The sequence below is a fragment of the Urocitellus parryii genome, chromosome 8 (assembly GCF_045843805.1).
Source record: "Urocitellus parryii isolate mUroPar1 chromosome 8, mUroPar1.hap1, whole genome shotgun sequence".
NCBI lineage: Eukaryota > Metazoa > Chordata > Mammalia > Rodentia > Sciuridae > Urocitellus > Urocitellus parryii.
Genome location: NC_135538.1, coordinates 92,064,677 through 92,091,982, shown reverse-complemented (window position 1 = coordinate 92,091,982; position 27,306 = coordinate 92,064,677). Strand labels below are relative to the sequence as shown.

The 27,306-nt window shown below is 33.0% G+C and overlaps 1 protein-coding gene across 2 annotated transcripts in view; it reads left to right on the top strand.

The window, feature by feature from the left end:
* The window catches only part of Phf3 (PHD finger protein 3), an 85,499-nt gene that overhangs the window by 50,323 nt on the left and 7,870 nt on the right, over positions 1–27,306 (top strand). For both annotated transcript variants that reach the window (XM_077801677.1, XM_026396812.2), the window contains 10 exons: positions 2,896–4,684; positions 10,290–10,599; positions 13,932–14,115; positions 17,719–17,866; positions 17,950–18,106; positions 21,587–21,703; positions 23,587–23,718; positions 24,267–24,402; positions 25,928–26,123; positions 26,628–26,775. In XM_077801677.1, the coding sequence (XP_077657803.1) occupies positions 2,896–4,684; positions 10,290–10,599; positions 13,932–14,115; positions 17,719–17,866; positions 17,950–18,106; positions 21,587–21,703; positions 23,587–23,718; positions 24,267–24,402; positions 25,928–26,123; positions 26,628–26,775 (3,317 nt within the window). The remainder of the gene's footprint in view (positions 1–2,895; positions 4,685–10,289; positions 10,600–13,931; positions 14,116–17,718; positions 17,867–17,949; positions 18,107–21,586; positions 21,704–23,586; positions 23,719–24,266; positions 24,403–25,927; positions 26,124–26,627; positions 26,776–27,306) is intronic.

The following is a 27,306-nucleotide window of genomic DNA, read 5'->3' as shown; positions in this document are numbered from 1 at the left end:
CTTTACTCTCTCAAGAGGATAAACCACCAGTTTTGGGTTAGGTGTTGGATTTTGCCAAACCTGCCAGCTTAGTGTCTGTCTTATTAGGTCTTCTATATCAGTTTTTTTTCTCTTGTGGTACTGGGGATTGAACCCAGGGACACTTTATTCCTGAAGTATATCCTCAACTCTTTTTTATTTTTTATTTTGAGGCAAGGTCCTGCTAAGTTGCCGAGGCTGGCTTCAAATGTGCAATCCTCCTGCTTCAGCATCCTGAGTAGCTAGGATTATGGGTGCGTACCACTGCACTCAGCATTACATCAGTTACTTTTTAATCACGTCTTGTTTTGCTTCAAGAATTTGTCATTGTTTTCTCCTCTTCGGTTCTTCCTTTTCTTTTGGATTCATGCCTTTTCAAAACAGATCCCTTTCTGTAGTATAGTGTTGAAGTGAATAAACTTTGTTGCAAGTATTCACCTGAGTTTTTCCGTGATTTGCATTTTTGATCAGATTTAGTTATTGGCCTGTGCATATTTGAGACTTCGAGAAATGAATAAAACAAATAATGTAGAAAAATAATAGTTTTTATCAACAGAGTCAGGCTCCAAACTAAAACAGTTTATATTTAGAGACAAATGACTTTTATCTTTTGCGTAACAAATTACTTTCTATTAGAAACTAATATTTTATCAGTATATCTTCACAGTTACTGTGCTATTTGTTCTTTTATGATTTTTAGCAATCACTTGAGTGTTAAAAGTCTTCATTTATTTCAAGGGTGGGTAAAGTGGGTTTCAAAGCTTTAAAAGTCATCTAAATTGTGGAATAAAACCTTGTTAACATTTATTATTTAAAAATATATAGGTGAGCTTTGGATAAACTCATAATCCACTTGATAATTTTTAAAAGTTATTAACTGCTTCCTTAATGTTCACATACATTATCAAGTGTTGGAGGAATTAAGAAAGGGTCCCTGAGGAATGTACAGGAAGAATTAATGAGATCCTCAAACTGCTGACAGGAGGATGCCCAGACTGTGTGTACCATTGTAAAGATCAGAATAAATAAAGAATAAGTAAAGAGAGGATTTAAAAAAAAAAAAAGAAGAAGAAGAATAAGTGTTCTAAAGAGAAGGAGCAGAGTAGAAAAGATAAAGTCTCATGTGAGATAATCTTACTATTGTAATATGAAGATTGCTTACTAACATTCAAATTACTGTACTTGGGGCAGGGATGGCCAAGCAATTGGATGGGATCCACTCACTGATAGTGCGATAAACAAACTGCAGCTGTGATTCATTCTTCATCAAAACCAGCTCTTTAAGCTGGGTGTGGTGTAATCCTGGTGGCCCTGGAGGCTGAGGCAGGAGGATCTCAATTTTGAGGCCCTAAGCCACTTAGTAAGTGGCTTAAAATAAAAAATAAAAAGGGCTGGGGAGGGTTGGGGTTGTGGCTCAGTGGTAGAGCACTTGCCTCGCACGTGTGAACTACTAGATTCGATCTTCAGCACCACATAAAAATAGATTTTTTTTTTTTTTAAAGGCTGGGGATATGGCTCAGTGGTGAAATGCCTCTGGGTTCAATCCCCACAACAAAAAACAAAAAACAAGCAGACAAAAAGAAAGATAAGCTTTCCCTCCTAGAATCTGGGGGTGGGGGTGAGGATGGGGGGAGATGACAAGAAAGTAGCAGGGAATCTGTTAGAGAAGAGGAAGGTGACTGAGTGGAGAGGGGAGAGAAGAGAATAAGAGAAGGTCATGGGGTAAATAGAATCAAAGTATGTTATTTGCATGTATATGAATAAGCAACAGTGAAACTCATTCCATGTAATAATTTTTTTCTTTTTAAGAAAGGGTCCCTAAGATTAGGATGACTATATAATTTAGTTTTCAAACTGGGTGAAAGTTTGAAGAGTGTACTGTTAAGCTGGGTGTGGTTGTGCACACGCCAGTAATTTGGGAGGCTGGGATCGTGAGTTCAAAGCCAGTCTCAGCAATGGGGAGGCACTAAGCAATTCAGTGAGACCCTGCCTTTAAATAAAATTCAAAATAGAGCATTGGTAGAGAGCCCCTGAGTTCAATACCCAGTACCCGTACCCCCCCACCCCTGCCCACCAAAAAAAAAAAAAAAAAAAAAAATGTGCTGTTAATTTTATCAGGACTATAAGCATCACCTGGAATAGTTCCAGTAAAAAATAGTTCCAGATAGTTCCTTCTCACAGTTTAATTATAAATGACAAATTAGGGAAATTTTAGAAATATTGGGGTATGGTAGGATTTTGTTTTGAAAGAGAGCTTTTAAAAATGGTATTGTTAATCTGGAATTGGTTTAGAAGTATAGGATATGCAGTCTTGGAAATAGCTTTGTATTTTGATTTTAAATTTATGAGTCTTTCTACTTACTGAGTTAATCAGTTCTTTTCACTTTATTTCTCCTGGAGGATTTATCAGGATAAGAAAAGAGGAAAAACTCAGACTTTTTACATTTTCATTTTGATACATTTACTTGGTTTAGATGTTTTAAATTTTAATTTTTTTTTTCTGGTAATCTGTGTATTGTACTCTGGCATATACTCTTACTTAGGAATAGCTTGAATGTTCAATTGTGATGTAAGGTAAATACATTGAAAAAAGGAATTAGACTTTTTGAGGTTTTATCTCAACTCATGTAGATCCTATTTGTGAGATGGTTTTAGTTTGGATTTTATTAGTGTTTGAATTTATTCAGTTTTATATGTTTGGAAATGTTTAGTATTTAAAATATATGATGGTCTTTGGGCATTAATGTAAAGGAAGCTGATTTATAAGTTTTAGAGCTCAGAATAAAGAAGTGATATATTATTATATAAATTGTACTGAGATAAAAACACATGGCAAAATAGCTAAGTTATTTTTATTTATTTTTTTCCTTGTGATAGAACAAGTAAGAAGTTTGCGACAAAGCACTATTGCCAAGCGTTCAAATGCAGCACCTTTAAGTAGCACAAAAAAAGCATCTGGGAAGACTGTATCTACCCCTAAAGCAGGGGTGAAACAACCAGATAAATGTCAGATTAAAGAAGAAGTTTGTACATCACTAAAACCTGAGTATCATAAGGAGAATAGAAGGAGCAGCAGACACATTGAACAGATTGAAGTGGTACCAGAAATATCAGTGTCTTCAGGTCATTCTTCAGTGTCATCTTGTCTTGAAATGAAGGAAGAAGATGGATTAGATTCCAAGCATAAATATAATAATCGGGGAGAAGCAAATGTGCCATCTCATGAATTAAATAGTCCACTTCTTTCAGAGACTTGTGTTAGTATTGAAGAAAAGAAAAATGAAGCTCTGATGGAAGGTAAAATTAAGACTGTTAGTAGCCCATTGTTTCAGTTTTCAGGTAAAGAAGATGATGAACAGAATGATTCCATTTCAGATAAAATGGATGAGACTGTGGAAGAAAGGAGGGCAAAGGGAAAACTTGAACAAGAATCAAAGGTGGTAGCAAAATTATCTCATGAGGATGACCAAATTATTGAGGAACCTGAATCTTCTTCTGGTATGTCTGGTGATACTGCTTGTATAGATCCAAATAAGACAGAGAAGAACCTTGTAGATTTGCCTAGTTCAGTGGATAAAGTGACTGAATGTAATTTGGAGTTGAAGAATACCATGGATATTGTTGATGAAGCTGAGAATTCCCTTCAAAGAACTAAAGTGGAACCGTTAGGTTCTTGTGAAGACACAGAGTCTAATGATATTCAGCTAAAGACCACTGAGTTTAATAAATCAAATTCAGAGGTGGTTGATACTAGTCCTTTTGAACCAGAAACTAATATTTTAGAAAATGCTATTTGTGATGTGCCTGACCAAAATTCAAAGCAGTTGGATATTACTGAAAATATAAAAATGGAGCCTCATGATACAGCAAACCTTCAGAATGATAGGAGCAGCCAGTCAAGTAGTGTATCTTGCTTAGAGTCAAAAAACACAAAATCCAAACACACAAAACCTATAACTCATTCTAAGCAAAACATGACCACAGATACTCCAAGGAAAACTGTTGCAGCAAAGCATGAAGTAGTGCATAACAAGACTAAAGTTAATGTAAAAAGTGTGAAACGAAATGTTGATGAACCAGAATCTCAGCAAAATTTTCATAGACCAGTCAAAGTGAGAAAAAAACAAATTGATAAGGATGCAAAGACTCAGAGTTATAATTCTGGGGCTAAATCTATGAAAAGCCAAGCTCATTCTGTATTGAGAAAAATATCACAGGATCAAAATGTAGTGCAAACTTCCAAATCTTTAACTCATTCTTTGAGTGATAAGCCTCTTCCTGGTCACCCTAGTTGCTCTAAAGAACCTCATCATCTTGCACAAACTGGACACTTACTACATTCCAGCCAGAAACCGTGCCATAAACCTCAGCAGCAGGTATCAGGAGTGAAAATCACTAGTCATGTGAAAGAAGAGCTTGAACACCCAGGCCTTGAGCATTCTAAGGAGGATGATAAACTGAAACTAAAAAAACCTGAGAAAAACCTACAACCTCGCCAGAGAAGAAGTAGCAGAAGTTTTTCTTTGGATGAACCACCATTATTCATTCCAGACAACATAGCTACCGTAAAAAAAGAAGGCTCAGATCATAATTCTTCATTTGAAAGCAAATATGTATGGACTCCCAGCAAGCAGTGTGGGTTTTGCAAAAAACCACATGGCAACAGGTGTGTGTGTGTGTGTATGAGTGATGTATACATTGAAGAGAAATTGGTTTTGTGGCGGGTGGGATTAGTGTGAGAATTTTTTTATATATACAGAAATTATTTAATATACAAAGACTTTTGCAAAAACCAAAAAACCCCTCATCAATCCTGGATAAATGATAGAAAGATGGAGCCACTGAAATTACAAATATATCATCCCAGAACATTTTTAAAAGCATAGTCTGACCAATAGCTGATATATACAGAAATGTTATATTGTAACCAGTGAGAGAGAGTGTAATTTAGTAATTACATCTGAAAAAGATACTGAAAACTTTGGTTTATCAGAAAATTGTTACACTGCCTTGGGACTGTAAGTTATATATCATTCTATTTGGCTTGAGAAGAACTAGTAATAAAGTATGAAGGTCATAATGGAAATTTAATTTTCTTTTGAAGTTTTTTTTTTTTTAAATAATGCACATTAAAGACTTAATACTATCACCTCAAAACTGTCAAACTTGACTTTGGAATGAAATTTGATAGCTGAAACAACTGTTAAATTACACAGTGAATTTTGTATGTAACATGAAATAGAGTGAGAACATGTATTTCTTTTTGGAATGTTGTAGTGATTACAGTAATTTTTTGTGAGTTCTAGTCTTTCAAAATTTTAGTTTATTTAGCATTACTTTTCATTATTCTTTTTTAGAATTCCGTTAATAGTTTTATGACACTGCCTTCCCACTCCAATACATTTTTTTATTTACTGGCTTTTTTTTTAAGAAAAGGAAAACAAGATGAAGTGGAATTTGCAGCTACAAGATTGTCCTGATCAAGTGTTCACATTGCTGTTGGAACTTCTGTCAACACTGATATGATAAAAGGAAATTATAACTCGTACATTATTATGTTATCTTTATTCATGAAAGTTAATATTAGGGTGACTTTTCCTAGCACTGTCAGACTAAATAAAAATGAAACTAAATTTGGAGAGGGACAATTTTAGTAAAGTATGTCGTAATACATTATTTTGATGGGGAGGAGTTTGTTAGGAGAGTGGAAGAGGGGAAGAATTGGGGTTCTCTAAAAAATAAGATTTATGTCAAAGAGTTTTTTCATTTATGATTTATGATCAGTACAAGGTTTATTTTCAGCATCTGGGGTTATTTCATAACAATATATTCCAGTTTTTTCACATTGTGATTTTTTGAATACAGTGCTACATTTGTCCCTACTTTTATGGTCTTTATAGTTTTTTATATAAAACACCTTATTCTGATATTTCAAAATGAGCCTAGTATTTTTAAACTTAAGAATTAAGAGTTAGATGGTGCTTTTAAGTAGCCTTTTAATAGAAGCCAGCCCTTTTGTGTCTGCTAAAACCTTCTAAAAATCATCACCTTGACATATGGTCAGAGAAATGGAATAGAAGCCTTAAGTGAAACATGGGCATAGAGTTGGAAGCTGTGTTTAAGTACATTATAATGTAGCTTTATTTTTTTAATTTATTTTTTTATATGGTGCTGAGGATCAAACCTAGTGCCTCACGCATGCCAGGCAAGCGCTCAACCACTGAGCTATAACCCCAGGCCTTCTGTTGTAGCTTTTTAATAGATAAACTTTTGTTCTAATGACCCAGTCTTCATGAGTTTGTCCAGGCTTTTTAATATTTCATCAACATCAACAGTTATTTTCATAAAATGAAGATAAGTGTTAGTTCTATTAAAGAATTTTTTTTTAAAACCTAATGCCACCTTTGAGATCTACTCTACATTGTCTAGAGTATCTTTCCTCCAGGTGGAAAATGACTTAGAATATTAGATGTATAGGGATTTTGGGTTCACCCTGCGTAATTGACCTAGATAATATATAAAAAAAAACATTGGAAACAATCAGTTTTGGAAGGAGCTTTGCAGAATTCTTCAGTCTTGTGAATAAAGAAGACTAAGTGATTGCTTTTTTCTTTACATATCAACTAGCCTTCTCTGCTTTATTATATTGCATTTACTCAAAATGTACATTTCACATAGTAATTTTCCTATTTTAATCCACATGTAATAATATGAACTTATTTAAGCGAAAATGTATAGAAATAATTTTAGTCCTCTTTGATGTCATGTATTAGCCACACTGAAAGTTATTTGTTAATACACAGATCTGACATTGTTAGCCCTTGTGACAACTTTGCTTCTGTAAAGATTATTTTAACTTCAGCATTTTACACACACTGCATTTGGTATTAACCTCCTGATATGTGCATCCAGCTGGAAATTATATTTTGTAGTAGAGAGATTCATGGCATAGCCAGATGTGATAAGTAACTTCTACATTTATCCTAAAGACAGTAGGTATTAACTCTTTAAGATGCTGTGTAAGGTTTTTTGCTGCTGCTTCCTAATTCAGCCTAAAACCAAAAGAATGTTGTTTTAAAAACTATTTAATGCTTCGTTTTTCAATAAATGCAACTTTTTAATTTTTTAACATCAGCTAGTTAGCATTTTGAAAGAACAAAGTCTTAGATACCTTGTGGTTTCTACTTCCTTAATTCTTCAAAAGATGCTTGTATCTTTAATTTGCATTGTACTTTCATGGCCCTCGTTATAGATTAGTATATTGGATAAAATGTATTCATAGATTTATGTTCAAATAAGAAAACTTATTTCTGAGAAGGTAATTCTAGAACTAATGATTCTGATTTTTCTCAGAATTTTGTAGACAAAATATTTATAGACATATTTTCCCCTCCATATTAGATTGTTGTAATAACAAAAGATTTAATGTTTATGTGAAATAGAATTCTTTTATCTTAGAATAATGAGTACAAATCTACTCTACAGTAACATGGTCTAGGCTGACACTAAAAATTATTCAGAGCTGAAGGCCCATCTTATAACACATAAAAGTGTTAGTGATTTGTGACATAAATTTGTTAAGAGTAGAAGTTCTCATTATTGCTTCTGTAGTTTAATGATCCCGAGCTAAATCCTACACAGTGATTTTAGATCAATATTGATTACCATAGCATCTGTGGTACAATATTTTCCTTAATTTCTCTTCTGAGTAACCAGAAATGCAGGGACAGGGCAAAAAAATGGGAGAGTAATTATTAGCTACTTCACCTCTTGCTGTACTGTGCACCCCTACTGTGTCATCCCCTTCCTCATGTTTTTAAAGTACAGTAACTCCTTGTGTGTGTATGTGTATGAAAAATCATCCATTTTTAAAAGTATAGTTCATGGTACTTCTAAGTTTTAGATTTTAAAATAGTTACTATTTACATTTTTGGAGAATTAGTTCCATTTAAAGTGCATTTCATTTTCCCCTGTGGAAATTATTTTTTCCCTTGATGAACTGTATGTTTTTAACATAAAACCTAAACTATTAAGATATCATCTGTAGATGGCACTAGAGGTTAGCTTTTCGGAGCCTCTTAAGTTTGAGACATGTCCAAAATAAATTTGAAGTAAGGCACAGTGAAATAATTACTTGAAAATTTTATGATCATAACTTATTCTTCTCTGGTTAAGTTAAATAAAAATTTGAAAATACTATGTGTTTTATAATTTGACATTTAGAATAGGATTTGGCACAAAAGCATAGTCCAGGTTTTCAAGTTGTGTCTTATTGAAATCATTTCAGACTTCGTTTGAAGAAACCATAAATCAGCTTTGTGGAAGTAAAGAGACATCACCATTAGCTTTCCTTAAGTATTTCAAATCTGTTCATATTAGTTGATTTCAGAAATAATGCTTTTAACTTTGCAACTTGAAATGAAGACATATTGAAGCACCTGTATTATTAAAACCTTTTTCCCCCCTTTGGCTGGAATATCTTTATCACTGAAACATTATAAAGCCATCAAGGATTTCAAATCTAGACATCACCTCTGTTATCGAGAGATCTTCTATTTCTGTCTTAGAAACAAATATTCCATTGTTTGAAATTTTTTTCATGTCTTGTGAATCCAAAACGTGTTTTTTAAATTTTTCAAACCAAATGCATCATTGGAAAGATGAGGACTTAACCTGATAAAAGTAGCACAGCCATAACCAATTAAGGTTAAGAATGATAAACATAGATATGAAGAAGTCAAGGCACAGAAGTAGTTGGCAAAGGTACATGAGTCAGGAGAAAAGAAAGTGCTGCTATGGAGGAATGAGGTATTTGGTGTGACTTTTAAAACACCTTGTGAGGATATATAGTTAAGATTTTAATTTTTGTGTTTTCAGTGTTAAACAGAATCTCCAACCTGCTCTATTTAGAGCAGGTTGACTCTACAATCCACTGTATTGCCTTTACAATTTCTCCTTCCTATTGGACTACAAGTCTGCCCCTATCTGCCTCCCACTACAGGGAATTGAGCACAGAGGCACTCTACGACTGAGCTACATCTCCAGCCCTTTCAAAAAACTTTAAAAAGACACGTTCTTACAAAGTTGCCTAGGCTGGTACCAAACTTGTGGTCCTCCTGTGTCAACTTCTCAAGTTGCTGGGATTACAGGTGTGCCCTAATGTGCCCTACAGACTAAAAGTTTTAAAAGAGTTTTGGCACTTGGAGATTGCAGTGGTGTCAAAATCAGTAGACTAGACAAGTCAAATGATTGAAGAAGATAGAAGTCTTTGAAACGTACTGTGAATTGCTAGCCTGAAGAAGGAAGAAGGAAAATGTTAAAACATGAATATTTGAAGTGAGCTTTGTAGTTTTCCTAACAACAGATTAAAAAGTATGTAAAGGAGATAATGTCTCCCTTACATTGCTGTTTATATATCTGATTTGCCAATTTATTCTAAAGTAACTAAAATTATAATTGAGGAAAAACCATTTTTGGAATGATGAATCTCATGTCTTTAGACTTACTGGTAGTGTGATTAGTGATTTATTGTTACTAAAGTGCAGTACAGGGAAAGACTGACCAGAAGAATGGAATTAAGATAGAATCTGAATGTTATTACCTTCATGTCAAGGTTGCATACTAATCCTTTGGAAAACAAGTTTTTTAATCTAAAGCACTTGGGCATTAGTAGGAGTATCTTTCTCACCCAAAAGTTTATAAACATTTTTCAGCTGAATCTTACACAATGAAAGCATATTTTGAGCTTAAGTGATACTGGTTAATAAACAGTTTTAGAGACCCCTTATGTTAGTTTTCACTTACATTTTTGTTGCTGTTTTTTTCCTTTTCACTTAAAATAATTTGGATAAACAATTCTTCCCCAATTTTATGCATGATTTCAAAGACTGTAGCTGTAACTTGAATGGATTATGATGAAATTATCACAGAAATCATTTTCCTCTGGAGAAATTCACTGATTCTGTAATTTGTTCTATGTGGCATTCTTTATGGACAGATCTGTTGTCCTTTGTTTTTATTTGTGATTGTGTGTTGTTTGTGTCCTCCCCACTCTAATATTTTCTCATGCCAGAGGAAATAATTTGAAGTTTTAGAAATTCCATTTTCATCATGTTCTTTGAAATTTGCTCCATGTTGAACTAATGGAATGGGTAAAGATGAACATGCAAAATATCAGAAAATCAAATATTGAACATTTAATTTAGTCTCACTTTTGACATTGATTTTTTTTTAAAATCACAATTTTTGTTGTTTTTTGCTTTCTTTCCCAGGTTTATGGTTGGCTGTGGGAGATGTGATGACTGGTTTCATGGTGATTGTGTTGGGTTAAGTCTTTCCCAAGCACAACAAATGGGAGAGGAAGACAAAGAATATGTGTGTGTAAAATGTTGTGCTGAAGAAGATAAAAAGACTGAGATATTAGACCCAGATATTTTGGAAAACCAAGCTACAGTTGAAGTCCATAGTGAAGATAAAACAATGGAATGTGAAAAGCTTGGGTTATCAAAGCACATGACAACAAATGACAAAACCAAATACATAGATGATACAGTGAAGCACAAGGTCAAAATTTTAAAACGGGTGAGCTTTTTATTGGTACATTTTTTGTTATTTTAAGAATTTTGTGTGAACCAACCGTGAGAATTTTGAAATTTCAAGGTTTGAGTTTTTCTGGTGTACAGTTTTAAATTTATGTTTTCTTAAAAATGAAATTTATTTAAGAATATTTGGATAATCATGGTGAAACCAGATGGTGGCATCTTCAGAATATGCAAGCCTTATTTCTCATGGTTCTTTGTGCTATTTCTGTAGAGGCTGCATTTTCTTTTTAAGGCATTTCAGAGCCTTTCAGTTTGAATAAAACAGTGAAATATTTACTTGATAAATTTTGGGATGATAAAAACTCTTTGATTAAGTCAAAATTTGAAGACTATAATATGTACTTTATAATTTGATATTTAGAATTGAATAGAATTGTCTGTTAGGATGCTTGTGTGATCTTGTGGTTTGTAAGTATAAATTGTGCTTGCCAAGTTTTTAAAAAAGCTTTTTAGACCATAAATGTCAATTTTTTAAGTATTTGGCATTATTATTTTCAAGTTGGAACATTTTTTTTCTGTTGTTTTTCTTGTAAGGAAAAAATTACTTATATAACTTTTAGTTTTCATCCCCGCCCCCAGCCCCATATTTGCTTGGAACTCTCACCTCATTATTTTTCTCCTAAAAGGTTGGTCAGTTTTCCCTGATCTTATATTTTTAACTATTTTCTGAAGTGTTTCTTTTCTTCTGTTTTTTTGTTTTTGTTCTTTGTTTTTGGTACTGGGGATTAAACCAGGCTGAGGCTCACCTTGAACCATGCCGTCCTCTGTCACAGCCTCCTGAGTCGCTAGACCTTCTGAAATAGTTTTCTAATAGAAATTTCAAGATGCTTGGGGCTGGGGTTGTGGCTCAGCAGTAGAGTGCTCGCCTAGCAAATGGATGCCCTGGGTTCGATCCTCAGCACCACATAAAAATAAATAAGTAAAATAAAGGTATTGTGTACAACTACAATTAAAAAATGAATATTTTTTAAAAAAATTTCAAGATGCTTAACAGGAGCAATATAAAGGACACAATATTTTATCTCATTTAATTTTCTTGTCTTTTCATTACCTTTGATTTTTTAAATCCTTAATTTGTTATAGAGTACTGCAAAGAAGGAAATTGTAGCAACAAATACATAAGAATAGATAAGTATGATAATCTAAAAGATAGTATGAATTTTAGAGTTGGAAGGAACCTAGGGACCTTTTAGTCCAACCATTCTGCTTTGTTAATATTTTTTACAATTCTAAGTGAAAGTCCAGTTTTTATTTGAAAAGCATTGCAAGGGACTACATCTTCATTTTAAACAGCTCCACTTGTTAGAAAATACTTTAGTTTGAGCTGAAATTTGCATCCCTGATGACTAATCTTTCTACAATATAATAGGGAAGATAATAGATTCAAGTACATGATTGTTTCTCCAGAATCTTCCCCTTATTTTCCCCTGATTTTTAAACTCAAGTTTTTCAGACACTACTTATGAAACAAATCTGGATTGAGTACCAGTTTTCAAAACCTCGAAGAATCCAACATTATCTGTCCTACTTTTTGAGAATCAGATTCTGTCCTTCTGATATTTTCTATTTATTAGTTTGGTCAGCATCAAAATAATTTACAATACAGACCTGAGAGCTCCATTAAACAGTTTATAGCATGTTTTTGGAAAGTTTCTTAATTATCACCTCTATATACATAGCCTCTATTCCAGTATCTGTGTCCAAAAAGGAACTGAGGTTAGTCTGATTTTGTAAATGTATGTACCATCCAAGTGATCGTTGCTTTCTTTCTTTTTTATGTTGATGGTGACCTATTGAATCTTTGAACATGTCTGATGTTAGTTTATGGAATCTGCATTTCAGAGAGAGAATTTTTTTTTTAATATTTATTTTTTAGTTCTCGGTGGACACAACATCTTTGTTTGTATGTGGTGCTGAGGATTGAACCTGGGCCTCAAGCATGCCAGGCGAGAGCGCTACCGCTTGAGCCACATCCCCAGCCCTGGAATCTGCATTTCAAACGTCACTTCCTATCCCTAAATTTTTATGTTGAGCCATTTATTGAGTTTCTGTTGTATGGCATGGTACTATCAGATTTAGGCATATAACATATCAAAATGTGTTATTGTTGTCAAGGAAGTGTAGTTGGAGGGGTAAAAAACAAAAACAAAACAAACAAAAGTAAATAAAAAATTAGAAGATTCCCATTCTAGAGAAAATAATTTTTTTATATGTATACTCTTAGAAACTTACGATCATATGTTTGTCAATGCACAGCATTTTTCTCTTTCAAGCACATAGGTTTGATGTGATTAATTTCTACCAAGGATCTCAGAATTCAGTTTCATTAATAATTCTTTGTGGGTTATAATTAGAACCAGAGAAGCAAGGATGGTTTATTTTGCCCCTGGGATTTAAAATTGTCAGGCATACTGAGAACTCAGTTGATACACTTACGTAGGCAAGTGTGACTTCATTTGCTTTAGAAATATAGTGAAAAATGAAATGCTTGTTTCTCCACAATTTCTTTTTGCATATCTAAGCTAGCTAAGAACTTTTTTTTACCTTATGCCTAATTTTCTTTTTGTTAACATTATTGGGAACATAATCTCTTGCCCTTTTCTCCCTTCTTTTATAGGCTATTGTGTTTTGCAAAAAATAGGTGTATAACAAATGGATTTTGAATGAAAGCAAATCTTTTTTTACTAATAAGGCTTATTTTTTGTACATCTTTAAATATCTATCTATCTATATATATATGTATATATTTATTTATTTTTTTGGATGCTGGAGATTGAACTTAGGGACACTTTACCCTTGAGTTACACACCCTGCCCTCTTTTTTTTTTTTTTTTAATTGATTTATTTTGAGACCAGACCTCTCTAAGTTGCTGAGGCTGGCCTCAAACTTATCATCCTCCTTCTTTAGCCTTCCATGTTGCTAGAATTACAGGCATGCTTCACTGTACCTATCATAAAATATGTGTTCTTTTTGGTGGGGGGCAGGTACTGGGGGTTGAACTCAGGGGCACCCAACTACTGAGCCACATCCTCGTCCAATTTTGTATTTTATTTAGAGACAGGATCTCAGTGACTTGTTTAGTGCCTTGCTTTTGCTGAGGCTGGCTTTGATCTCTCAGTCCTCCTACCTCAGCCTCTTGAGCCACTGGGATTACAGGCATGCACCACCACACCTGGCCAAAATGTTTGTTCTTAAGAGGTAGTAATACTAATTAGGTTGAAATTTTTTTATCCATATACTATTGAGGCTTGTTTCCTGTTTAAAGATTATTTAGTGGTATTCATTTAATGAATTAAGTGCTATTTTTCCAGGAGTCTGGTGAAAGCAAAAATTCATCAGACTGTAGAGATAATGAAGTTAAAAAATGGCAGCTAGCTCCTCTTCGAAAGATGGGACAACCAGTTTTACCTCGGAGATCTTCAGAAGAAAAAAATGAGAAAATACCAAAAGAGTCTACAACTGTTATTTGCACAGGTGAAAAAGCTTCAAAATCAGGTAGTGTTATTAAAATAAATTATTATATGCTAATTTATTTGTTTTATTTTGTACACAATAAATAGGGGATTTTTAAAAATTTGATATTTTAATAGCAGTAGTGATAGTTTATATGGTTGGCCTTATTTGTAATTCAAAAGTATTACTCTGAGATCTGGGAACTTAAGGCCCCCTGCCTTCATGGCACTTGGATACTAGTTGGAGAAGCAGAAAATAAGTTGACAAGTAAGAAGAGAGTGTTATCTTAAAGCCTGTGAAGAAAAAGTATAGTAGTGGGATAGAGAGCCACAATCAGGGAGAGTGCAGGGAACTTCTGTTTAAGATAGAATGAAGAAGGTAACTTGTAGATTTGAGGAAATGTATAGAGTTTTTGGAGAGATAAGTAAGTAAGGGACACAGTAAGTGAAATCTTTGAGGCAGTAACAAGCTTGGTATTTGAGGAGTAAAAAAGTCAACATGCAGTCATTTGAAGGTAATGCATGCAGTATAGAATATTAGTCAAAGATGAGGTTATAGAAAATTATGTATTGTGGGACCATGAGAAGGGTTTATATTTTGTTGTGAATGTTATAGGAAGTCTTCAGAGGGTTTTGTATAAGGGAATGATAAGTCAATCTCATTGATCTGTGAATATTGGATTATAGGAGGGTACAAGAAAAATCATATACCAGTTAGGAATCTGTAGCAGTATCTTGTGAAATAAATGATGGTAGCTTGTAGCAGATGTATAATGGAAATAGGGAAAAGTGGTCAAATTAAGATATATTTTACAATAGAGTAGACAGAACTTGCTGATGAAGAAAAGAAAGTCTTAGAGGATGATTGAATAAAGTGTTGGCATTGTTTACTGAGATGAGGACAATGCTAACATGGGGAAGAAAATTGAAAAGTTATATTTTGGCCATTAAAACTGAAAAGTCTGGAGCTGACAGAAGCCTTTGGGGATCAATATATAAATTTGGGATTGATCAGTACACAGTTGTTATGGAAGTTAGGAAGAGGCTAGGAGGAGAGAATCCAGCAAAAGAGACTGAGAGATGGCCTTTTAGGAAATAGGACAATTGAGAGACCGTGGTGGCTTGAGGACAGATGAAGTTTCAGGAGGCAGGAAATATTGAATTGTCATATGCTATCTGGACATCTAATAAGATGAACACATACTGTTAAACCTATGATTTAGTAACAGAGATCATTGATGAGAATGGTTTCAATGGAGCAGTAAGGGGAAAACCCAGTAGTTTGTGAAAGAATGCAAAGGTGAGGATCTGCAGATATTTATTACATATAACTTTTTCAAGGTGTTTTGCTACTTAAGGAAATATAAATCATATATGATAGTCTCTTAAATATCATATATTTATATTTATTATATATTATATATATGTTTATCATTATATTATATATATTGTATCATGTATTTACCCTTATATATAGCTAGAGGTGGATGTGGGATCAAGGAATTTTTTTTTAGAGGATACTTTATGACGTTTGTTTTCTAGTTTTCCTAACACTCATTTATTGAAGAAACCTTTCTTGCTGCCTTTGTTCAAAATCAATTGGTTGTAAATAGGTAAATTTGCGGGGGGGGGGGGGTGTTCCCAGAACATTATATGTTTTGTTGGACTGGACTACGTATCTGTTTCTATGCAAGAACCATGCTGTTATTGGTTACTATTACTCATGTTGTATATTTTGAAGTCAGTATCATAAGGCTTTCTGTTTTGAACTTTCTGCTCAGAATTGCTTTGGCTAATTAGGATGATTTGTGGTTCCATACAAATTTTAGGAGTGGTTTTTCCTACTTTTGTGGAGAATGTTGTTGATAATTTCAATAAGCATTGCATTGAATTGGTAGATTGTTTGGAAGAATATGGACATGTTAGCAATACTCCATTTCTTCTGGTCCATGAACATGGAAGGTCTTTCCTTTTGTGTGTCTGTATGTGTATGTGTGTCTTCAGTTTCTTTCACCCAGCATTTTATAAATTTTATTGTAGGGATCACCCATTTTATAGATTAAATGTATTCCTAGATGCTATTTATCTATTTATTTATTTATGGTTCTTGGGAATGGTATTGCTGACTTAATAATTTCTCAGTAATTTCATTATTAGCACATAAAAATGCTAATGACTTTTATATATTGATTTTTGTAGTCCTGCAAGTTTAGTAAATTTATTTATTGTTTTAGTTTTTTAGTGGAGTCTTTAGTTTTTCTATGTATAAAATCTTGTCTTTTGCAAACAGGGATAATTTAACTACCTCCTTTCTTATTTGGATGTTCTTTCTTTCTCTTTGTCTTACTGCTCTTGCCAAAATCTGAAAAATTTTTAGTATAAAGCTCAAAATTTTCAGGTTTTGGATGTTTTGATTAGAGATGCTCAGTTTATAGTAGGGAACATGGTTTGTGTTATGAGAGAAGACCGATAGGTCAATTTGATGATGGGAAGACTTGTAAGATGACATTTTTCTCTTTTGTTAGTGAAATATGAAGTGATCAAATCTTGTTGGTTAGAGAAGATTCAGAAAAAGAGTGTGAAATAGATGTCTCGGAAAATGGGAAAAAAATTTGCTGGGAAAATATGATAAGATTAGGGTGGAAGCGCAAATTACTCAATATTTATGATTATGGGTTTAAAATGAGATCTGGAAATAATAGTGCATATTTTTCTCCAGTTACTTTTAGATGTTTATAACCTGCTTAGGTAAAAGATGAAAGTTGGCTTTCAGCAGAGTTGTGGTTTCCTGATAGAGATATTTATTTATTTATTTAAAATTTTAATTTTGTTCCTTTTAGATACACATGACAGTAGAGTGCATTTTGGCATATTATACATACATGGAGTATAACTTATCCTATTTAGGATCCCATTCTTGTGGTTGTACATGATGTGGAATTTCATTGGCTGTGTACTTCGAGTATAGGAACGTTATGTCCTAATCCCATCCCCTGGTAGAGATATTTTAAAAGATAGAATAAAGGTAGTAGGTAAAGGAGTGGTAATAGTGTTGTACTATCTAATAAAATTTTACTGTGGGAAATTGAGGCCGTGCCTTTACTGGATTGGAAAAATGGTTAGCATCACTAATCAGGGAAATAGAAATCAAAACCACAGTGAGATATCACCCAGTATACAATACTGAAGATAACAAGTGTTGATGAGGATGTAGAGAAACCAATTGCAGACCTTAACATTCAAATTAATAATATCAAACACAAGTAGAACAAGAGATTGACTAGTTTTATGATATTAGGTAGGGTCACTTATATACGCTAACCTAATAAGTTCAGGTCAAAATTTCAAAATAGCTTTTTAAAAGCTAATTAATACATACACTTGAAAAGTAACTAGCTTTGAAAAATCATTATTTAAATTGGGAAAAGAGTATATATAGTTTGTAACTTTAGGGCCACCTTTTTAATCACTATTAATTTTAATTAGAATTTCAGTGTCAGGAATATTTCAATATGGACTTTGAGTTCTTGTTTCTAAAATAGTGACTTTTAACTAGTCAATTTTGATTATAAATTTACATTATCCATTATAAAGGAAAATGTGTTTTTTACAAATAATTTAAAGTTTTGATATTTGTTTAAATTAGGTACTCATGAGAAGCAAGAGATAAAGAAGAAGAAAGTTGAAAAAGGAATGCCTAATGTGCATCCTCCTGCTGCTTCAACTTCCAAGCCTTCTGCAGATCAGATCAGACAAAGTGTGAGACATTCTCTTAAAGATATTCTTATGAAAAGGTAATACACATTGTTATTACAGAATATTTCATAATATATGCTTCATATATTTGAAAAATAATTAAATTGTTCTAATTTTTAAGACTTACAGACTCAAATTTGAAGGTACCAGAGGAAAAAGCAGCAAAAGTTGCCACAAAAATTGAAAAAGAGCTTTTCTCTTTTTTTCGGGACACAGATGCTAAATATAAGAACAAATATAGAAGTTTGATGTTCAATCTGAAAGATCCTAAAAACAATGTAAGTGTGTTTTGCTCATACCTATGAATATTTATGCTTCCAACTTTTCTGAATACATAGTATCTAAGATTGTACTATAGTAGATCTATAATTTATTAATTGAAGTGAGATTATAGAATTATCTCTTAGTTTAGAACATGTGGATTTTGTTTTGTTTTCATTTTTGTTGTTGTGGGGATGGAAACTGGGACTTTATGCATGTTAAGCAGACACTCTGCCACTGAGCAGTATCCCCAGCTTACAACATACAACTATAATAGTGTTCATGCTACTGTTTTATGAATTTTTCATAGTACTGAGTACTTAGTGTTATATAATCAGTATGTTAAAATACTACGTCTTTGTTTTATGTGAATTTTCCTTGCATAATTGAAACTATTAAAAATTATTTAATATGTATTCTTCAGAAAACTCTGTTAAGCTAAATTTCATAACACTATATTATTACTTTTGATTTAAATCTGAAAATAGAGCCGCACACCTTAAAAACATAAATAGTATTTAGATTTAAAAAAAATAAAACAACAAGAAAATAAAGCTGGTTATAGTGGTGCATGCTGGTAGACACAACTTCTCAGGAACCAAGGCAAGAGGATTGCTTGAGCCCAGGGTTTCAGAGTTGTACTGGGCAACATAGAATTGATCTCAGAAAAGGAAAAAAAAAAAAAAAAAACCCTATTGCATTTGGATAAATGGATGGAATTAGAGAAGATAATGCTAAATGAAGTTAGCCAATGCCAAAAAAACCAAATGCCAATGTCTTCTTTGATATGAAGAAGCTGATTCATACTGGGATAGGGAGAGGGAGCACGAACTCTAGATAGGGCAGAGGGGTTGGAGGGGAAGAGAAGGAGCATGGGGTTATTAATGATGGTGGATTGTGATGATCATTATCGATCATTATCATCCAAAGTATAGGTATGAAGACAAGAATAGGTTGAATATACTGTGTATACAACCAGAGATATGGAAAATTGTGCTCTATATGTGTAATAAGAATTGTAATGAATTCCGCTGTCATATATAAATTTAAAAAAATAAAAAACAGACAAAAAAAAAAAACCCTATTGCAGGGTGAGCAACACCCTGCCTGGGTAGATTCCTGCTCAGGAGGTGTGAGCCATCTGGGAAATAAATTCTGAAATAATTGGTAAGAAATAAAGATAGAGCCAGAGATTAGATATAAAAAGTGGAGCATCTGATAGATCTTACAGTCCTGATAGGAACTGGAATTGAACAACTGAACAAAGACTCTGATTCTTTATTTAAGGGGGAGTACATCAAAGGCAGGGATAAGGTTTCATGAGTCTTGGTAGTCTTAGTTGGGTACTTCTCAGTGTGGCAGGGGTCTTACAGTGAACATGTTGATTGGCATTTTGGTAAGCCACATTAATTTTGAGAGGCTATGTGTGGCTCCAGTGGGTCACTCCATCTCTGGTGCTGTGCTGAACTTGTGATGGAGCTAGGTAGGAAGCCACATGAACCAGGTGTTCTCAAACCAGCAGGATTGCTGCTGGGAGTTCCCAACACCTGGCTTTCCTGCCTAATGGGTTCAACATCGTTTTAGTTCAAGTACGGTTCATATATAGATGGCTTCCAGCAAAACCCCAAAATAATTCCAATGAAACACAATAAGAATGTAACAACAACAAAAACTAGGGCTGGGGATGTGGCTCAAGCGGTAGCGCGCTTGCCTGGCAAGTGTGCGGCCCGGGTTCGATCCTCAGCACCATATACAAACAAGATGTTGTATCTGCCAAAAAATAAATATTAAAGAATTCTCTCTCTCTCTCTCTCTCTCTCTCTCTCTCTCTAACTAAAAAAAAAAAAAACTAAACTATTTTTACCAAATTCAACATAACTTTAGTTCTAAATATCTTTATCAGTGGAGTAACATTTGTTGAATCTTGTGTTTTCTTGAGATTTCTTATTTGAGACTTAGGGAAAGCTCAAACCTGTGTGTGTCAGTGTCAAAGGTATACCTGTGGTGAGTATACTAAGCAGAAGTGATGCCAGTGAACACTTTCAAAGTTCTAAACATGATTGATCTCTTTTGTGTTACATTTACCTAAGTTTAGCAGTAATTGTGTTACAGATGACTCTAGGTAATGGAATATTAATTAAATGTGACCTTCTTATGTAAAAGTTTGAACATATGTGATATAAATTTCTATAAGGATATTTACTGCAATACAGTCAACCTTCAATATCCTTGCATTCTGATCCACTGATTGAACCATTAGCAGGTCAAAAAATACTAAAATAATTTTTTTAAAAAGGAAAAAATTGACTCTGTACTAAACATGTACAGACTTATTTTTCTAATTTATGTCCTCTAAATAAGATTTTAGTAATGATGTACATGGCACTTACATTGTATTAGATATTATAAGTAATCCTAGAGATGGTCTAAATTATAGTTATGCATCCCTTAACAACAGGGCTGCTTTTTGAAAAATTTAACATTGTGAATTGAACCATTGTATAAACTTCAAAGAGTATATTTACACAAATGAAGACAGTTAATGACATCTTGTTTGTCATTAAATGATATAATCTTGTGTCCACCATCACACTGATGCAGCCCATTGTTGACTGAGATGTTGTGACATGTCACATGACATGTGTGCAAGCAAGTACATAGGTGACATGCAAATAGTAAATCATTCTTTATAAGGGACTAAAACATCTGAGGATTTTGGTGTCCATGGGAAGTCCTAGAACCATTCCCCCTGCAGATACTGAGGGATAACTATATGTGATTTAAGCATTTTCTTGAGCTATACTTAAAGTCTACATTATGCAATCTGCTATTATTGCCCAAGAGAAATCAGATATTTCTCTTTTTTAAAATTTTTCAAATTTTTAGTTGTATACAGACACAATAACTTTATTTTGTTTATTTTTTTTTTTACATGGTGCTGAGGATTGAACCCAGTGCCTCACACATGCGAGGCAAGTGTTCTACCATTGAGCCCTAAACCCAGCCCCAGATATTTCTTGAATAATCTAGCTTTTCCTTAGTAATTAAGTAAAGACTGACTTCCTTTAGATTTTTCTTTTAAATTTGATTCTTTACACTGTGTCCCATCCGAGACTATCAGAATTTAAACATGTAAAATATTAAAATATGGGTGATATTGAGTAAAGCTCTTTTAGGTAGTTCCCTTCTATACTATGGATTGGTTATTATGACAGAATATGTCCCTGGATAGACTTAATACAATTTTTGAATAGGTCTATAATGGTCCCTCTATATATGCTTTTCCACTGTGTTGATTTTTATATTAAATGTATATTTCGCTGCCTTACAATATAAACTTTTTGTTTAACTTTGTGTAATATGTAACATAGAAATCATTAAGTATTTGTAAATGAATCTTCAACATTATATATTTATTTATTACAAGCTTATATACAGCAGCTCCTCTTTTAAAAATGTTTCTCTCTCTTTTTCTTTACATTTTCAAATCCATTCAGATACTGTTTAAAAAAGTATTGAAAGGAGAAGTAACTCCTGACCATCTTATAAGAATGAGTCCAGAAGAACTAGCTTCTAAAGAGTTAGCTGCTTGGAGACGAAGAGAAAACAGACATGTAAGAATATCTATAAATATGTGTTTGATTATCAAAACCTATATTTTTCCATCATTAGGGAAAAATATATAGAGATAAATTTATTATAGAATATGCAGTAATGAAGATTTTTTGTTCTGTGTTCTTCTAATTGTTTCTGCTATATTTTTCTAGTTTCATTTTTTTTTTTTTTTTAAGAGATGGTGATCTTGATATGTTGCCCAGACTGGCCTGAACTCCTGGGCTTACCTCCCATCTCTCAATTATCTGGGACTACTGATGCATGCTTCCTCTGTTTCTCAAAATTCTTCTGTTTTTCTTGATCTCTGCAGGGTTTTTTCATTTTAGGCTATAGAATTGCTTTGTGATTTATTGTTGTATTTTCGAAATCAGAAGAATGGGAAAATAGGTAATTTTTTCCTTAATCACATATGTATTTTTCATAAACATAGTTTGAAGGTATTATGAATATTGGTAGTCTATAGAGCCAAATGAAATGAGTCCAAATAAAAATTTGTGCTAGTTTACAGTTCTTTATTATTTGAGGTTTAAATTTCAAAAACTCTGAAAAAATAAGTTTTGTTTTTTTTTTTTTAAATATGGATCTAATTTATTGATAAAACCTGACCTGACTGAGTGTAAGTGTTCACATTCACAGAAATACTGTGTGTTTAATTTTATGGTAATATCTCAGATTTAACGGGAATATTATTAAAACATATAGTGTGTACTCCATACTTCATTTTTAGAACTGAAAAAATTCTGAAAGTTAATGGGTGCCAATAATTTTCAGTTGAGGATTGTGAACTTGAAGTACCTTTAAAGAGTAAGTGAGTATATGACTTAGAGCTATTGTTACAACGAGATATTGGACTGTATTACCTAACATCTTACCTCTTCTTCTTTGCTTCCATATCACAAATATGCATATGCCTATCCTGTAGAATTTTATTTTTAAGTTTTCTCTTTGTTTTTCCCCTGGTACTGGGGATTAAACCCAGGGTGTTTTACCACTGAGCTGTGACCCCAGCCCCTTTCTATTTTATTTTTTAAAATTTTGAGACAGGGTCTCAGTAAGTTGCAGAAACTGATCTAAAGTTTTACTATCCTTCTTTCTTAGCCTCCTGATTCCCTGGCATTTTAAGTATGTGCCACTTTGCCTGGCCTTTCTTATGCTTTGAAATTGGCTGCAAGTATCATCGGCATTGAAAATGAACTTATTTTTTCCTTAGGCCCCATATCTGATTTCTTCCTATAACGGATGATTTGCCCTTAACAAAGGCAATAAAAATGAGCAGACCCATCTTTACCTTCCTTTACTCCGTTCTTTTCCCAGCTACCTTTTACTAATTTTTGCAGTATATGCTATGTTTTTAAGTTTTGTTGCTAAGCTTGTTCAACTGTGAATTATCGTTGTTATTAAGTAGGCTCAGTCAGGAGACAACTAATAGTGGACTGCTGAGTTATTTTTGATCTTTGCATAAACTGCCATTGTTGGGAAAGTTAGAACATCAAATTAGGAATCTAGGGGTAAGATAGTTCTTATTTCCCTGTGGTAGCTGCCAGAAAGTACAAAATCAGGAAACAGATTTCAAATATAAATAATGTTTCACTGATGTACAAATTATATTGCCCAAGTGGCATCCTTTTATAAGATACATGTGAAATTCTCATGGCTGGGTTATAGTCTAATTCTTATAACTTCAACACTTAAAACAATCTCTGGCATATATAAGCTCTCAGTATATGTATTTTGTATGAGAGGATTACTTAAAGATTAAAAAAATAAAAATCATGTATAATGAATTGTTGATTTTTAGGTAAGCTTTTATTATTATTTAAAGCATACATTTGGAAATACATATTTTTAAATTAAATCTTTCCTGTAATATATTTCCTGTTAGACCATAGAAATGATTGAGAAAGAGCAGAGAGAAGTTGAAAGACGACCAATCACAAAAATAACTCATAAAGGTGAAATAGAAATTGAGAGTGATGCCCCAATGAAAGAACAAGAAGCAGTCATGGAGATTCAGGTAAAGATAATAGATGTATGTTTTATAGCTTATAAAAAAAAAGAGAGATTCAGAAAAGATGTATTTGCTTAATGTTCATAAAGTAGAAAGAAAAATTTTGAAACTGTCTACTTTAAAATACTTATTGATTTAATGATTTTTGAGATTGTTTGGAGTAATATTTCTGTTAGCATACAGGTTATTTGCATTATAGGCACCTTTTAAAAAACTTGTTATGATGTAGATTATTGGGGTACTTTGTAGTAATTTTTTTATAGGCTTAGAAATCAGGAGATTCTTAAGACTTAGGTGAGAGATGGTACACCTTTTTTATTTTCAGATTTCAAATGAGGAAATAATTTCAAATCTTAAAAGCTTTGAAGAGTGAGGAATTTTCAGCTTTGGCTTTATTTTACCTAATAGCTATAGTTTTCAAAAGAAATAGTAAAAAAAAAAAAAAAACTATAATAATTTTATTCTGGAAAAATATCAAGGAAATATAAATAGTGTTTTGTAATTGAGGTCATATTTTACTGGATAAAACTAATTTTTATTCTCACTTATACTAGGAAACTACAGCCACTAAGTCATTGGAGAAGCCAGAGGGATCTGAAAAACAAAAAGAAGAGCTTGATTCCATGTCTAAAGATACCACTAGTCAACACAGACAGCATCTTTTTGATCTTAACTGCAAAATTTGCATAGGTAATTGAAATTTTTCTTCCTAAAATGTTGTTTTCATTATTAAAAGGGAATACTTATGTATTAATATTTGTAATTTAAGTAGGTTTCAGTTTGTCAGTTCTTGGTTACAGAAATAACAAATGTTGGGGCTGGAGATGTGGCTCAGCGGTAGCGCGCTCGTCTGGCATGCGTGCGGCCCGGGTTCGATCCTCAGCACCACATACCAACAAAGATGTTGTGTCCGCCGAGAACTAAAAAATAAATATTAAAAATCCTCTCTCTCTCTCTCTCTCTCTCTCCTTTCTCACTCTCTCTTTAAAAAAAAAAAAAAAAAGAAATAACAAATGTTGAAAATTTATTTGGCAAGAAAACATAGCCTGCATTGGGTTGTCTAGAATGGTTGGCTGAAGAATTGATGTTGAAGCCAAGATGTGAAGGTTGAGGTGTTCCTACAGAGAGGAGGGCAAGAACATTAGTGGGAATGACATGAACCTGCATTGAATTCAAGAAGAGGAGAGAAGCATGATTTGATTGAAGATCAAGAGATCACATTTTCAAGTGTCTTATAACCATTTTTTCAAGCTTCACATTTAATAGTAGCAGTGAAATTGGTTTAATAAGTAGTGACCAGCATTTCAAAACAAACAAAAATAGATTAGAGAATATCACTATGGATGATGTTTATAGTGGTATGATTTTATGAAACTTTAGTTACAAAATCAGAATACATATACACACAGGAATGCACAGAGATATATAAATTTAACAATAGCACAGAAGAATATTTGTCAAATATTGCTAGACTTGACCTATTTTTAGAAAACTTTACAGTGATTTCTTTTTCCTTCTTGATACTATAATCTAAAATCAATGTCATCTTCTAAACTTTACTGATGGTTTTCATGTTTTAGTAACTTAAGTAGTACTGAATTGTGCATGTATAGTCTGAACCAATGCTATATATGGCACCAAGTAGGATAGATATGTACAGGTCTGTATGTTACTTCCCAGTACTGTTGGATTTTGATATATTTAGGTAAAAAATTATCAGGGGACCAAGAAAACTATTCAGGGTTCTTGTTATAATATTTTCATTTTAGCATGTCTAAGTTGCTTAACATTCTTTTCCTAATTTTTCATAAGAGTAAGAGAAGAATTATATTCTCTGTTCCATTTTACTCATGATATATTTTACATTTAGGAAGTAATGGTAAAATGATTCAAAAGTGAAATTAAATATAGTACTGGTAGATCTTCCACAGTATGCTGTGAATTGCATTTCATATCAGCTAGTTTCCTTAGGGTTGGCAAGTGGGGATAACACTGGTAAAATTTCTTGTTGTTTCTTAAATACAGGTGTAACATAATCTATTATATTATAATATAATGAAATGATAATAATTTAGATATTACTCCAGGAAATGTATGATTATTCAATCAATAATGGAATCAGAGAACCTAAATCAATTATAGAAAGTAAATGCAAATCAATTGCAGTTAATAACAATGGTTTGTTTTGTTATCTTTTGGTACCTTCTGGCATTAGGTCGAATGGCACCACCTGTAGATGATCTCTCTCCAAAAAAAGTGAAAGTTGTTGTTGGAGTTGCTCGGAAACATTCAGACAATGAAGCAGAAAGTATAGCAGACGCATTGTCTTCAACTTCCAATATTTTAGCTTCTGAATTCTTTGAAGAGGAGAAACAAGAGTCTCCAAAATCAACATTCTCTCCTGCTCCACGGTAATTTTCTGTTAATTTCTTTAATAATCAATAGATTTTTTGCTAAATTATGCTTGAAAATCTTCAGAAACAGAAAAGTGACATATTTCTTGAGAACCTTTCTTTTGAGAAAGTAATTATACCTTATTGTACTGTAAACTGAGATAAAAGAATAAAACTTTGAAATTTATTTTGAGTGGTTAGAATGAGATAGTTGAGTATGCAGGGAAGTGCTTAACAACTCTAATGGTGCTGTTCCTGAGAGGCAGGAGATAAATTATTAAAGGAAAATTGTTCTGACTTCATTGGGCCTGGCCTGTCTGCCTAAACCAGCCAAATGGATGACTGTGTGAAACATGACAGTAAATATGAATGTAATTTCGCAGAGTGAAAATGTAAAATTTTTGATAGCCTTTATATATTTTGGCCTTCTTGACCTACTAAAATAGCAGTAACTGATGACAAAGTAAAAAGTGGATTTGTTCATGGATCTTTAGGCTGCTGACTTCTTAATATCATTTTTAGTCCAGAGATGCCTGGAACTGTTGAAGTTGAGTCTACCTTCCTGGCTCGATTGAACTTTATCTGGAAAGGTTTTATCAACATGCCTTCTGTGGCAAAATTTGTTACTAAAGCCTACCCAGTGTCTGGCTCCCCTGAATACTTGACAGAGGTACTGTGAACTTTTCTGTCGTTCTGTGCTTGAGTGGCATGCGTGTTTCAACGTCTAATGATAAAAAATATTTATTAATAATAATTATTCAATAGTTCAAGTAATGGAATTATGAATTCACAAATGGATTTATAGCATTGTAGAATACTATACTATGAAAATTTTGGACCCACATGTCCTTTATTCTTTTTGAGATGTACTTCAATATATCAGAGAATTAAAAATCAAAGAATGTGTCTGTATGGATATCCAAGTTTGTCTTTAAATATAGACTTACATAAGTTATTGGCATGGCTTATGGCCTTCAGTGTTAGTTCATCAGGAAGATTTCTTATTGTTAAGTATGTCTTCTAATTCTCCCACTACTTATTTTTCCAGCTTCATGATTATAGATCTTACCTACTTATTTCTGTGAGCATGATGTAGACTGGAAATTGATGCTTTACAATTAATTGACAGTCCCATGAGACTAGTGACCATACTTGCAACAATGATACCTTTGTTGATTTTATACCTGGGGGAATAGGAAGA